Genomic DNA, 13,805 nt, shown 5'->3' on the forward strand with positions numbered 1-13,805 from the left:
CTTCCCTGCCAGTAGTGCATGTAAGAGAATTGCACCTAGAAAAGACTTGCATTTCTATAGTGCCTTCTGGAGTGCAGTCACTGTTGGAATCTTCAGTGAAGGTGTTGACGATGGTTTGGAGTCCGACCTCTGTGTGTGTGCAGATGCAAGCATCATCTGCATACTGTAATTCGACGACAGGTGATGGGTCAACCTTGGAACTGGACTGGAGGCGACGGTGGTTGAACAGTTTCCTATTTGTTCTGTAAATTAGCTCCACTCCAGCGGGGAGCTTACTGAGGGTGAGATGGAGCAGTACAGCAAGGAAGATCAAGAAGAGTGTTGGTACGATAACACAGCCTTGCTTGACCCCAGTCTGTACGTGAATTGTGTCTGTGGTGGAACCATTGGTCAGGATCACGGCTTGCATGTCGTCGTGAAGCAGGCGGAGGATGGTGACTGTAGTGTATGTACCCGTCTACCTTTAAGAGAACTATTGTATGTAACCGTTCACCTTTAAGAGAATTATTTTAGGTGTGGCACTACTTTGTTTGGCTTCTGTATACTGTAATACCGACGGTGACCACACCAGTATATAAGTGTTGTGTCAGGATTTATCGGGCAGATTCGCCCTGACCTTCGAATAGTAAAGTCCTGTTTTAAGTTACTCTTGGAGTCTGTGTATTAATTAACTAAACAACCCACAGACTTTACAGTGGCGACGAGTCCGATCGTACCCTGCGGCAACAATACTTCCGAAGCAGTTAACGAGCGTCGAGAAGAGGCAACTGCCCTCGTCATTCTGCTGGGAGAAAACTCGAGTCTGCAGAGCTGGAAAGGAGGAAGAATTCAGAGACAAAGACTTCCATCAGCAACAGGCACTGACTGTCCCTTCTGCCACGGTGAGGAGTGAGCCGATCAGCACGAGAAACAAGCCGGCCACGGTGACTGTGAGTAAGGGAAAAGTAAAAAGAATAACCGGAGGATAAGGGCGGTGCACTCGACCACGGTCGAGGGGGAAAGGAGCCGGACAGAAGTCGGGCCCAGAGGCGCTGAGACTGGGGCAGCGTGGAGCAAGGAAGCCGCGGTACAGACAGGCTGGGGACGCAACGGTGTCGTGAGACAGCTAGACCGCGACCGGCGAAAAAGGCCAGGCAGCGACCGAAGCCACGAAGCGCTGCGACCGGGAACGTAGGTGCGGGAAGAGATAAACTCAGCCGCAGCCGGGGAGGGAAGCACCGGACTGCGAGAGGGCTGGGAGGCGCGATTGGGAGCCGAGCGAGCGGGAGAGGCAGAGCCGACCAAGGGAGACTGAGCGAGAGCCAGTCCAGCGGCTGAAACTGTTCTCCATCAACGGGGTGTACCCAGCGCCGGTAGAGCCGAGCGAGCGGGAGAGAGACAGAGCCCGAGCAAGGGGAACTGAGCGAGAGCCAGCCCAGCGGCTGAAACTGTTCGCCGTCAACGGGGTGTACCCAGCGCCGGTTGCCCTGCCGAGAAAAGGGAAAGCACTGAAGCCGACGCGCAGGCTGTGAACCTGAAAGCCAGCGGCCGTCGCCCGTGGGGAAAGTGTACCCCTCCCGCCAGGGAAGAAACGCGGGAAGCCGCCATTAGGCGGGGAAGAAGACAGAAGCGGGAAACCGCCATTGAAGTGGGCGGGGAGAGAAGATAAGCGCGGGAAACCGCCATTTTCGCGGGAAACGCCAACTGGAAAAAAAAAAAAAATTTTAAAGAAATAATTCGTGGTGTTTATCAGGAAGAGCGGAAGATGCCTAAGCGTGGTAACATCAACAATTTTAATTTCGAGGTAGAAGACTGGGCCACGTATGTGGAACGCATTGAGATCTATTGTGAGGCCAATAAAATAGAAGAAGATGACAAAGCTATAACCTTGCTAAACTCGATGGGCGCGAAGACATACGGGCTCTTGAAGCATCTACTAGCACCAGCTAAACCGGCGGATCAGACTTTCGATGATATTGTGGCTGTTCTGAAGGATCACTTGAACCCCACACCGTTGATGTTGGCGGAACGATTCAAATTCTATGCGAGAACGCAACGGAAAGACGAAAGCAACGCAGAATACTTGGTCGAACTGTGTAGACTAGCGAAATACTGCCAGTTTGGAGGGAATCTGACAGAGGCATTGCGAGACAAGTTCGTGTGCGGATTGGCAAAGGAAGGAACGCAAAAGCGACTACTCGAAGAGAACGACCTTACACTTGACAGGGCTGTCCTTATTGCAGCATCGCAAGAAGCCGCAGCGAAGGGAACTGCGGAAATGCAGCTAAAGACAGCGGCACTCAGTGTGGATCAAATTACCTCGACAACAACAAAATGCTATCGTTGTGGGAAGACAACACATGACCAGAACCAATGCTGGTTTAAGAACCAGGAATGTAGGAAATGTGGCAAACTGGGTCACATAGCTAAGGTATGCCGGTCAGGGAAGAAGACCAACAACCAAAGGACCAACAGCCAAAGGAAGCCATCACAGGAAAAGTACAACAAGGTACACAAGGTGGCTGAGAAGAGTTCAGACGAACAGAATTCGGACTCAGACCCAAACGGCCAGGAGCTGGGTAGTCTGAGAATTCACAATGTGAGTAAGGAAGCTGACCTACAAACTATCTGGGTCATGCTAAAAATAGCTGGAGTCCAAGTGAAAATGGAGTTGGGCACTGGATCAGCTCTATCAGTCATAAATCGAAGGGACTACCACCGGCTATTCTCTCACATACCCTTAAGAAATACCAAGTTCGTATTGCAGACATACACGGGGCATAAGGTATACCCCATGGGGAAGATAAGAGTCAAGGTGAGAGATAGGGGTAAAGAACACCCAAGAATGAACTTATACATACTACCTGAGGGAGGACCACCACTTCTAGGACGGGAGTGGATCAAGAAAATAGACATGGAATGGCACTATCTAAAAGCCATAACGAGTGAGGACTCGGTGCAGACAATCAGCTCAGATTCTGAATCGGATGACGATAAGACCAACCCAAATGTGAAAGACAAGGCTAAAATGGACTTGCCGACTAAGGTTGGAAAAACGAAGGCATGCAGAAAGGCTTATGCTTCAGAGAAGAACAAAGTTTCAGAACAGATCTCCACCGAACAACGACAACATAGTTTGACAGAGAATTCTGAGTCTGTTCAGTTTAAGGACATATCCATGACGGAAGAACACCGAGCTCGGACTCAACTTTATTTCAAATCACGACAACAATTAGAACAATTGAGTTACCGTCTCGTACAAGAGATGAAAACAATGAAAAAGTTCTATGACACCGAATGGGAGAATCTGGAAAGACAACAGAAGCAGCTAGCTCAAGCAGAGAGCGACCATAGAGCCATCGTGACCAATCATCGATCACATCTCCCTTATGATGTTCAGGAGTTAGAATATTTGCAGAAAGAAGCAAATGAAGAGGAATCTTCAGGAAGCCAGGATTTTATTCCAGTTCTTCTCTACGACTCCTTACAAGCAGAGTTTGAGAAGTTGAAGGAACAGTATGAACAGGCCCAGGCTACAACCCTGGAGGGGGTTAACTCGGCAACCTCCGAAAAGCTAGTTTCAGTGGAAGCATATGAGCAACTAAAGGTTGAACATGAACAAGAAGTCCAAAGGCTGCAGGAAATTCTTGATGAGCTCAAGGCCAAGACAGACTCATCGGTAGAAGTTCCATCTATAAATGAGAAATTAGAGGTGAAAGACATGGCAGAACATGAAAGTCAAGATGCCCAAGAACTCATAAAAATATTGAAGGAAACCCAAGACAAATATGAGGCGGCAATGACCGAGGTTCAACAACTTGAAGAACAGATTCAACTGGGAATTCTTTCAGTGAAAGAAAAGGCAACTGTAAGAAACACAGAGACTGTAAGAATGGCCCCTGAACATGAGCTAGAGAGCATCAAGGCGCAACTTCTCCGAGCGCTTAAAGCCAAAGTACAAGAGGGAAAAAAGGTGAAAGCATTGGAGGAAAAGGTGGATGAAATGGAGAAGACTCTGATCCACAGGGTCCCCGTGGAAGAGTTAACGGTCAGCCAACTCCTTCATATGCTGAGAGACAAGACTCTGCAAGGGGAACCATTTGAACACGAGCTTCAATCTTCAAAGGGAAGGGGTTCGGAGCTCTCAAAAGTTTGGGGAATAGTTGAGGTTGCAACACAGATTTTACGGGGCTGCCGAAAGTACGCTGAATCACGTCAATGTGAACTACAGAATGTTGAAACAGCTGCTCCAGTAGAAGGATTGAATTGCCCGATCAATCAATCCCCGATGGAAGGGGAAGTATTGGAATCACAAATGAGGTCATTAGTGAAGGATTGGCAGGAAACCCAGGAAGAGCGGGATGAATATGAACGCATGAAGAAGTCTCTTCAGGAAAGATGTCTAGGGAGGGAACAACAGTCGGCTAACGTCCAGTTGGGTAAGGAAGAAGTAGCAGGCCCTCTCGCTAGACTAGCTCAGGACGACACCGAATATTACCATGACCTGTTGAGTGACACGGAATATTACGATGACTTGGTCTGCCCAGCTTGTGATGAAAACTCCCAAAGTGCAGAAATCAGGATGAAGCACTTAAAGTCTAAGGAACATAGGGAGATGGTGGCGCTACAGCTGGCAGCGGATAAGGGAGCCCCGAGAGTCTCCAAGAAGCAGAAAAGAAAAAGACGAAGCAGAAGACGATAACCATCTAAATCATTATCACTTCTATCAGATCATGCACGTGGGCCCTACGAAGGGGGCCAAATCAGTTGGGAAGTAGGAAAAATTACCAAGGCAGTCCAGCTGTTTGTAAAAGTCAGCACTGCTGGTTCAGCAGGACGGAAGTTCAAGCTGTTAAGCCAAGGGAAAGACTATTGGATGAGTCACGCTAGAAATGTGAACCGGCTACACCACAGAGATGTTGTTCGGACCGAGCCAAGACCAGAGACTGAATCTGTGAACTGTTTCCCGCAGAGACTATATCTGTGAATTGTTTTACATGAAGTTGATTATATGTTATGTTTAATGGGGAATAAGTATGTTGTAAGCTAAAAAGGGAGGATTGTAGTGTATGTACCCGCCTACCTTTAAGAGAACTATTGTATGTAACCGTTCACCTTTAAGAGAACTATTTTAGGTGTGGCACTACTTTGTTTGGCTTCTGTATACTGTAATACCGACGGTGACCACACCAGTATATAAGTGTTGTGTCAGGATTTATCGGGCAGATTCGCCCTGACCTTCGAATAGTAAAGTCCTGTTTTAAGTTACTCTTGGAGTCTGTGTATTAATTAACTAAACAACCCACAGACTTTACAGTGACAAACTTTTGAGGGCAGCCAAATTTGAGGAGGACACTCCATAATCCCTCATGGTTGACAGTGTCGAAGGCTTTTGTGAGGTCAAAGAAGGCCATGTGCAGCAATTGGTGCTGTTCCCTGCATTTCTCTTGTAGTTGACGCACGGTGAAGATCATGCCCATTGTGCCCCTTAGTGGGCGGAATCTGCATTGCAACTCTGGGAGGAGCTCTTCAGCCACTGGGAGAAGGTGATTGAGGAGGATTCTTGTGATGACTTTCCCTGTGGCAGACAGCAGGGAAACTCCTCTGTAATTACCACAATCGGACTTGACACCTTTCTTGAAGATGGTCACAATTACGGCGTCTCTTTAATGCCAGAGGACTGGCGGGTAGCTAATGTAATACCTATATTTAAGAAGGGGGATAGAGCATATCCAGGCAATTATAGACCAGTCAGCTTAACATCGGTGGTATGAAAAATAATGGAATCCCTACTAAAGGAGAAAATAGAACATCTAGAAATGAAAAGTATAATAATGAATAGTCAGCATGGATTTCAAAAGGGAAAATCTTGCTTGACCAACCTCATTGAATTTTTTGAAGAGGTAACAGAGAGAGTAGACAATGGTAATGCAGTAGATGTAATTTATCTAGGTTTTCAAAAGGCCTTCGATAAGGTACCACATATATTAGACTAATGAATAAGGTCAGAGAATGCGGAGTCAGGGGACAAGTAGCTGAATGGATTGTTAGCTGCCTTCAAGACAGAAAGCAAAGAGTGGGAGTAAAGGGTAGCTATTCACAGTGACAGAAGGTGGGTAGTGTTGTTCTGCAAGGATCAGTGCTGGGACCACTGCTGTTCACAATTTACATTAATGATTTAGACTTTGGAATCAAAAACACAATTTCTAAATTTGCAGATGATACCAAATATGGGGGGATAGTCAATACTGAGGAGGACTGCAACAAATTACAGGAAGACTTTAATAAACTTGCAGAATGGGCATCTAATTGACAAATGAAGTTCAACATAGATAAATGTGAGGTATTACATTTTGGTAGGAAGAATAGGGAGGTCACTTATCACTTGGAGGGTGCGAGTCGAGGTGGTATAGAGGAACAAAGGGATCTCGGAGTATAAATACACAAATCACTAAAAGTTGCGACACAGGTTAGCAAGGCCATAAAAAGCAAACCAAGCACTAGGGTTTATTTCTAGAGGGATAGAATTGAAAAGTAGGGAAGTTATGCTAAACCTGTATTGAACCTTGGTTAGACCATACTTAGAGTATCGCGTGCAGTTCTGGTCACCATATTATAAAAAGGATATAGAGGCACTGGAGAGGGTGCAGAGAAGATTTACAAGGATGATACCAGAAATGCGAGGGTATACCTATCAGGAAAGGATGAACAGGCTGGGTCTCTTTTATCTTGAAAAAAGAAGGCTGAGGGGTGACCTAATAGAGGTCTTTAAAATTATGAAAGGTTTTGATAGAGTAGATACAGGGAGAATGTTTCCACTTGTGGGGAAGAGCATAACTAGAGGCCATCAATATAAAATAGTCACCAAGAAATCCAATAGGGAATTCAGAAGAAACTTCTTTACCAAAGAGTGGTGAGAATGTGGAACTCGCTACCACAGGGAGTGGTTGAAGTGAATAGTATAGATGCATTTAAGGGGAGGCTGGACAAGCATAAGAGGGAGAAGGGAATAAAGGGTTACACTGATCGATTTAGATGAGGAAAGACGGGAGGAGGCTCGAGTGGAGCATAAATGTCGGCATGGACTGGTTCAGCCGAATGGCCTGTTTCTGTGCCATATGTCCTATGTAATCCTATGAGTCATAAGGGGAGCTCTAACCTATGCATTATAAAGTGGATGGGAAATGTTCCAATTTAATTTTTGTCTTTTGAATTCTTGTTTTGAAATGAGTGTATTGGACACTAAACAGCTCTGCTTTTATACAGCTTGTGGCTCCAGACCTGCAATATCCAGTAAGATTGTTGGTGGGACAGACTCGGCGAACGGGGAATGGCCTTGGCAAGTTAGCCTCCAGATCAGATCACATGTCTGTGGTGCTTCCATCATCTCTGACAGATGGCTCATCTCTGCAGCTCACTGCTTTCAGAAGTAATCACATTATTGATGTCTTCATTTGTGTGGCCTATTAAAACAAATGACACATTAAATTCTATAAATAGAACTTTAATTATCATTATTTTTGTTGTACTTTAGACTTCCAAAAAGTGTTTGACAAAGCTCTGCACAAAAGGTTGCCGGTTAAGCTCCAAGATTTGGGTATAGAGTGTAAAAAGTGGGAATAGACCACAAATTGACTGAAGGATTGGAAGTGGTGGGTGCTTGTCAGAGGAGATATGATGGAGTGAGAGTAAAGGGGTGAGTTGGGTGCTGCAGGGACTGGTTTTGGCACGCCTAATGTTTGTAATTGATATTAACGACTTGGATTCAAAAACTCAATGCAAATTGGTCACATTCGTAAACAATACCAAATTAGGAGAGGCAATTGAGTCTGAAGCGCCAGCTCAGGTACTAGAGATTGAATTAGGCAAAATATATAAATGAACAGAACAATGCTAAATTAAATTTAAGACTAAAGTAATGCACAAGGGAAGGAAAAACAGGCAGCATATGTACTCCATGCATGGTGTTGATGAGGCTCAGGATAGAGTTGAAAAGAAACCTAGGGGTATTAGTAGACTCAATGCTCAACATGTCCAAAGTTTAGGACTGATGTCAGGAAGCCCTTCTTCACACAATGAGTGATCAACACATGAAATGAACTTTCAGGTAGGGTAGTGGAGGTGAATTGTTCAGGAAACAGTTGGGGATGCTTTAATGGGGGGAACCATAGGGTATTTCTTGATGGATGAATTAAAAGGGCCACATGGCCGACCTCATCTGTGTCCACCTTAGGTGACCTTGTAAACTACAACCATGAGGTCATTTTGCGGACTGTGAACTGCTCTTATTTCTTTCCTTTTCCTAATCCATCCATCTCATCATGTGATTTGTTACTTTATTAGCGGGCTGTTGATAAATATGAGGCAAAATTGGAATGAATTGGCCTGACAGGAGGGTTTTCATTCTCTTTGTCTTGCTGGCTCTGCATTAAAATTACTCATGGTATTGCACCAAGCAGCACTGCAGGACAATAGTGTGCAAGAAATGATATATCATGCTGATGGCATCATGCACTGGACATGTCATGCAGCACCTGAAATCAATGGTACCACACAAGTGCAGTCCATGACTTTGCAAACGACGGATGTCATGCATTGTGATGCCAAAAAATAAATCTTTATTTGGTAGTCACAGATATTCAAAAGGGAATTGGATATATGCTTGAAAAGGAAAAAATTTCAGGGCTATGGGGAAAGAGCGGGAAGTGGGGCTAATTGGACAGCTCTTTCAAAGAGCCGGCACAGGTACAATGGGCAGAATGGCCTCCTTCTGCATTGTAAGGTTCTATATTGTTATCTGAGTGAACCTTTCGAAATACAAAACATTCAGATTATTCCATCTGATCAGTCTTACATCCAAGAAGATGTGAGCATATGTGGTTTCATAGCCTCATACTATATATTATAGACAGAATGGGGTAGATTTTGATTTGTGCGATAGTGTAAAACAGGCGATAGCAACTTGGCAGTCTATTTTATATCTCTTATGATTTTTATTTCCAATAAAGTCAATGAGAGAAGTCAGGTGAGATGAAAAACGTGCTGCCGATTCACTTTCACCCGTTTTACACTAAAGCACAAAGTCAAAATTACCCCAATCTCTTTTTGATAAACCCCAATTGTGATGCAAACAATAGTATACAAATATGTAGGATGCTAATATTAAAATATTGCCCCATTTGTCTCAACAAAGAATCACCTCAATACCAGTCTCAGATCTAAAATCTTAGCAAAATAAGGTGGACTAATATACAGTTGTGAATGCTGTGAGCTGATAAACCTGAATTTTGTAATGCACCTTTTAAAAGGCTGATGGAATTTGAACAAAATGTTTGTCGCAATGTGATTGACATTTTATTGCCCCGGTTTTTTTTTTAAAGTGCACACAGCAATCCATTACCATGGAAAGCTTACATGGGATCTGTTGATGTAGGAAAAGGTGTCCTCCGAACCATCAAAAGAATTATCAGCCATCCCAGTTACGACCTTGAAATCTCAAATGACTTTGACATCGCAGTGCTGGAACTTTCCTCCCCTCTCAACTTCTCTAACGTCATCCAGCCAATTTGCCTCCCATTGAGTAGCCAAGTCTTTCTTGCTAATCGGACCTGCACAATCACAGGATGGGGGGCCCTCGCTTACGAAGGTTAGTCGGCAAATTATTTGATTTATTGTAAAGTTAACAGAGTGCAACTAAAGCTGTGGTAGTTGAATAATGTGATGGTGGCTTAGCGATTGTTTCCTGCTCTGGATGTGGTAAATGTGTGAGATACAACAAATCATTACTTTGGTATGCCGTTTCTTCATACTGAGTGAAGTCGGAGGTGGGGGGGGGGAATTATGTTAGTACCACGGGATACATATAAACTGAAATTCAAATTCAAAATGATCCTAGTTAGAACCATTTAGGTTAATTTACTAAATGATAAAATGTGACCTGATTTAGGCTATGTTCAGAATGTTAGTAATTCTGCTACCTAAAGCTTTTGCAGCTCTTGTTTACAAGCCTGACAGCTAATGCATTTTACTTAAAAAAGTAACTCTTACTTTCAAACCCTTTCTGTGGAAAAATTGGCAGAAAACTCTGAAACATGACTGCGACACACAGCCCATTTCCCGAACTTGTCTAAATCAGCCTGCAATCTATTGATTTGGTCTAAATTACTTACCCCTGTGTGCATTAGATTTAAGAGTGGTTCCATTTATGCCTGCGTCTAAATCATTAATGAAATTGGCCTCAACAACCTTCAGGCCACTGAAGATGCTCAAGTCTTGAGATTATGCAGTAGGAATGTTAGCTTATGAAGGCAGAATGGGTTTGCATCAAATTGTTTTGTCTGTTATTTTAACAGCGGTGTTAATCCATTTCAATAAAATTAATGCCTCAATTAAAATAGCAGACAAGGGAATTCTATATGTGCACAATAGGCATGCATATATTAATATTTGGCAGCTTAATTTCAAGGCTTCAACTTTTGAACAATATTGGTAGACAAATAAGGCTCTATAGATTAACAGGTTCTTACTAATAATTGTAATCTTATGTTTACTGAATTCAGCCCATTAGACAATTTTACATGTAGTATTTATAAAATGTTTCAATTGAAAACTGTTCTGGTAATATTGTATGTATGTATATGTATATATATTCCATTATTACAGTGTAAAATGTTCAGGCCAACATAAATCATGCATCAGATCAATAACGCAGATAAACTAAGTTTTTGAACAGTAATTGTAATGTCATTTAAATATTTTTTCTTCTGTTATATTTCGCTTACTGAACCTCACGCCTTCCATGCAGCACCAAGCTTTCTTCAAGTCAACAGAAGGGGCAATTCACTTATATGTGTTGGGACAAGTTCTGCTATACCCTGCATTCACTCCCTCATGTACAAAGCCAAGATGAAGTGTTTCACATTATGGAGTAATCTACCTAACACTTTGGGTAGAACTGACAAGGTCAAAATATATGCAATAATTTTGTCTTCTTAAAGTTTTACTTTTAGCTGGCCTGATAGATACGATTCTGTTGCAACTAGGAAATAGCAACTTCAATCCCACTCTCAGATACTAATTGATGTTTAAACTTTGAAGCTGCCAGATTTGTGAGTCTAGCGTGTTTCCTCGATAAAATGTTTTTAAGGAGAAGATGATTACAGAACTTGAAACACAGGGTAATGCTTTTATTTCTTTTCTCCAGGTTCACTCCCAAGTATCCTTCAAAAAGCAGACGTGAACATCATAAAGAAAAGCACATGCAGGAATATCTATTTTGGCATCACCAATAGGATGCTGTGTGCTGGCTTCTTAGCAGGGGGAGTCGATTCCTGTCAGGTTGGTTTTAACCCAATATCGTAACATTTATTGAGCAAATTGCTGTTAAAAATCATACGAGATCCATGGGTTTATAAATGGAGGCATAGAGTACATAGCAAGGAAGTTATGCTAAACCTTCATAAATCATTGGTTAGAACTCAGCTGGAGTATTGTGTCCAACTCTGGGCATCACACGTTGGGAAGGATGTCAATGCTTTGGCGAGTGTGCAGAGGAGATTTACTAGAATGGAATCAGTGATGAGGAACTTTATTTATGTGGAGAGACTAGAGAAGCTGGGATTGTTCTATTTGAAACAGATAAGGTTAAAGGGAGATTTAATGGAGGTGTTCAAAATTATGTGGGGATTTGATAGAGTAAATAGAGAGAAACTGTTTCCTCTGGCAAGTGGGTTGATAACCAGAGGGCACAGATTTAAGGTAATTGGCAAACGAACCAGAGGGGTGTTAAGAATTTCTTTTACGCGGCGGGTTGTTATGATCTGGAATACACTGCCTGAAAGGGTGGTGGAAGCAGATTCAATAATAACTTTCAAAAGGAACTTGGATATATACTTGAAAAGGAAAACTTTGCAGGGCTAAGGGGAAAGAGCAAGGGAGTGGGACTAATTGGATAGCTCTTTCAAAGAGCCAGCGCAGTCATGATGGGCAGAACAGCCTTCCTCTGTGTTATAAGATTCTACGATTCTAATTTCACCTCTATTATGTTGCATACATTTCACTATAATCTGTTCTTTACACAGAGGGTGGTGCAAATGTGGAACTTGCTGCCACATAGAATGTTGAAGCAGATAGCAATGATGTATTTAAGAAGAGGCTTGATGCCGACATGAGAGAGAAGGGAATAAAGGAATACATGGGCAGGGTAGGAACAGATAATTAGACTGGGAAGTGGCTCATGTGCAGTATAAACAGCAGCATAGACTAGATGGGCCAATTGGTTTCCATCCTGTAGATTCTATGTAATGGGTATTAAATACTTCTGCGTTATAGGTATTAAATACTTCTATAAATTGTTGTTAATGCAAGTGTAGGTCACAAAAAGCAGTGAACTGTATTCAAATTTATGGTCACTGCAGTGTGAAGTTTCTCAATAGCTTGGTTTGCAGATTCTTTAAGTGGCGAGTGCATGATTCTCTTACATGTTGAGATTCCCTTACATGTCAGACACCAGGGTGATCAAAATAAAAGTTCCAATTTACCAACTTACTCTTCCAAATTGAATGGCAGCATAATTACTTATTTTTTTCTCCAAGACTAGGTTTAAGGTTAGGAGGATAAAAGGAAGAAAGAATCATCTTGGCTTCATTTCAGAGAAGGAGGGCATTTGATTTCTTGCCAATGGCTGACAAGTTTATAATAAAAACAGAAAATACTGGAAACACTCAGCAGGTCAGGCAGCATCTGTGGAGAGAGAAACAGAGTTAATGGGCCAGAAATTCCAGAACGGGGCTTGCAGCGCGTGCAAGCCCCGTATTTGCACTTACCCCGCGCTCCTGCCGATCAGCTCCAGGGACGCCTGCACTTCCAGAAACTGAAGCAAGAATCCCGGGCAGCGTATGACGTCACGCCGCCCAGGAGCGCAGCCAGCGCGGACCCAGGAGCGTGCAGTGTAAGTGAGACACGCCCCTTGAGGTCTCAGTTTCACTGGACACGCCCCCAATGTTTCTGTCAAGCTGCTTTGCTTTTTTACATGCAAAGCAGCAGTTTAAATAGGTTTTTGGAAGTTTTTTGAAGATTTTGGTAACTTTTATAAACTTTTTAAAATGTTTACATTATTTTGAGTAATCTGAAGTAGTTTTAAAGAGAATTAAAGCAATTTAAAGACTTTTAAAAGCCCTAAAAGAATTTTTTTAATTCCATTTATTTATTTAGCAATGTCGTCGTCATACGTGTCTTCACACTGTTCCCTTTGGGGAACTGTATGAAGTGGTGGAAGGATTTATGGCCGTGATTAACGCTCATTCCGTGACCGTAACCATCTTTGAACCAGCCATTAGGGCGGTTAGTCCTATGGCGGGAGGGTTTTACGGGCTCCCACAAGCTATACAAGGAGGGGGGGCCACCCACACCCACGGACGCAAATATCCCACTGGATGTCAACCCAGAATTTAGAGCCGGAGCTCCGACTCCACTTGCCGGGACTGTCTGGAGCGGGGTTCGAAACCCTACCCTGATCTGGCCCAGCGGCAGGGATCCTACCGCTATGACAAAGGCCCAATCCGATTAGCAACGTGAAATGGCAGCATAGGGCTCCAGTCACGGGGAGGGAAAAGGCGCAGGAAACGTATGGGTGTCACCTTTTGTGCGGAGTGGGCCTTTTGCGTAGCAGTAAGCATCCCCGCCGCTGGGCCAGAAGGAGTAGAGTTTTGAACCCCACTCCAGACAGTCCCGGCAAGTGGAGTCGGAGCTCCAACTTTAAATTCTGGGTGGACATCCAGCGGGATACTTGCGTCCGTGGGTGTTGGTGGCCGCCCCCCCCCGCCTCA

At 43.6% G+C, this 13,805-nt stretch overlaps 1 protein-coding gene across 1 annotated transcript in view; it reads left to right on the top strand.

Annotated features, from left to right (window-relative positions):
- LOC147124644 (transmembrane protease serine 11C-like) overlaps positions 1–13,805 on the top strand; it is a 59,850-nt gene that overhangs the window by 31,623 nt on the left and 14,422 nt on the right. Inside the window, exons 4-6 of the mRNA XM_085983091.1 lie at positions 7,246–7,408; positions 9,360–9,625; positions 11,183–11,316. Coding sequence (XP_085839217.1) covers positions 7,246–7,408; positions 9,360–9,625; positions 11,183–11,316 — 563 coding nt within the window. The remainder of the gene's footprint in view (positions 1–7,245; positions 7,409–9,359; positions 9,626–11,182; positions 11,317–13,805) is intronic.

Source organism: Somniosus microcephalus, chromosome 1 (assembly GCF_052327205.1).
Source record: "Somniosus microcephalus isolate GS21.2 chromosome 1, FLI_Smic_1.0, whole genome shotgun sequence".
Classification (NCBI taxonomy): Eukaryota; Metazoa; Chordata; class Chondrichthyes; order Squaliformes; family Somniosidae; genus Somniosus; species Somniosus microcephalus.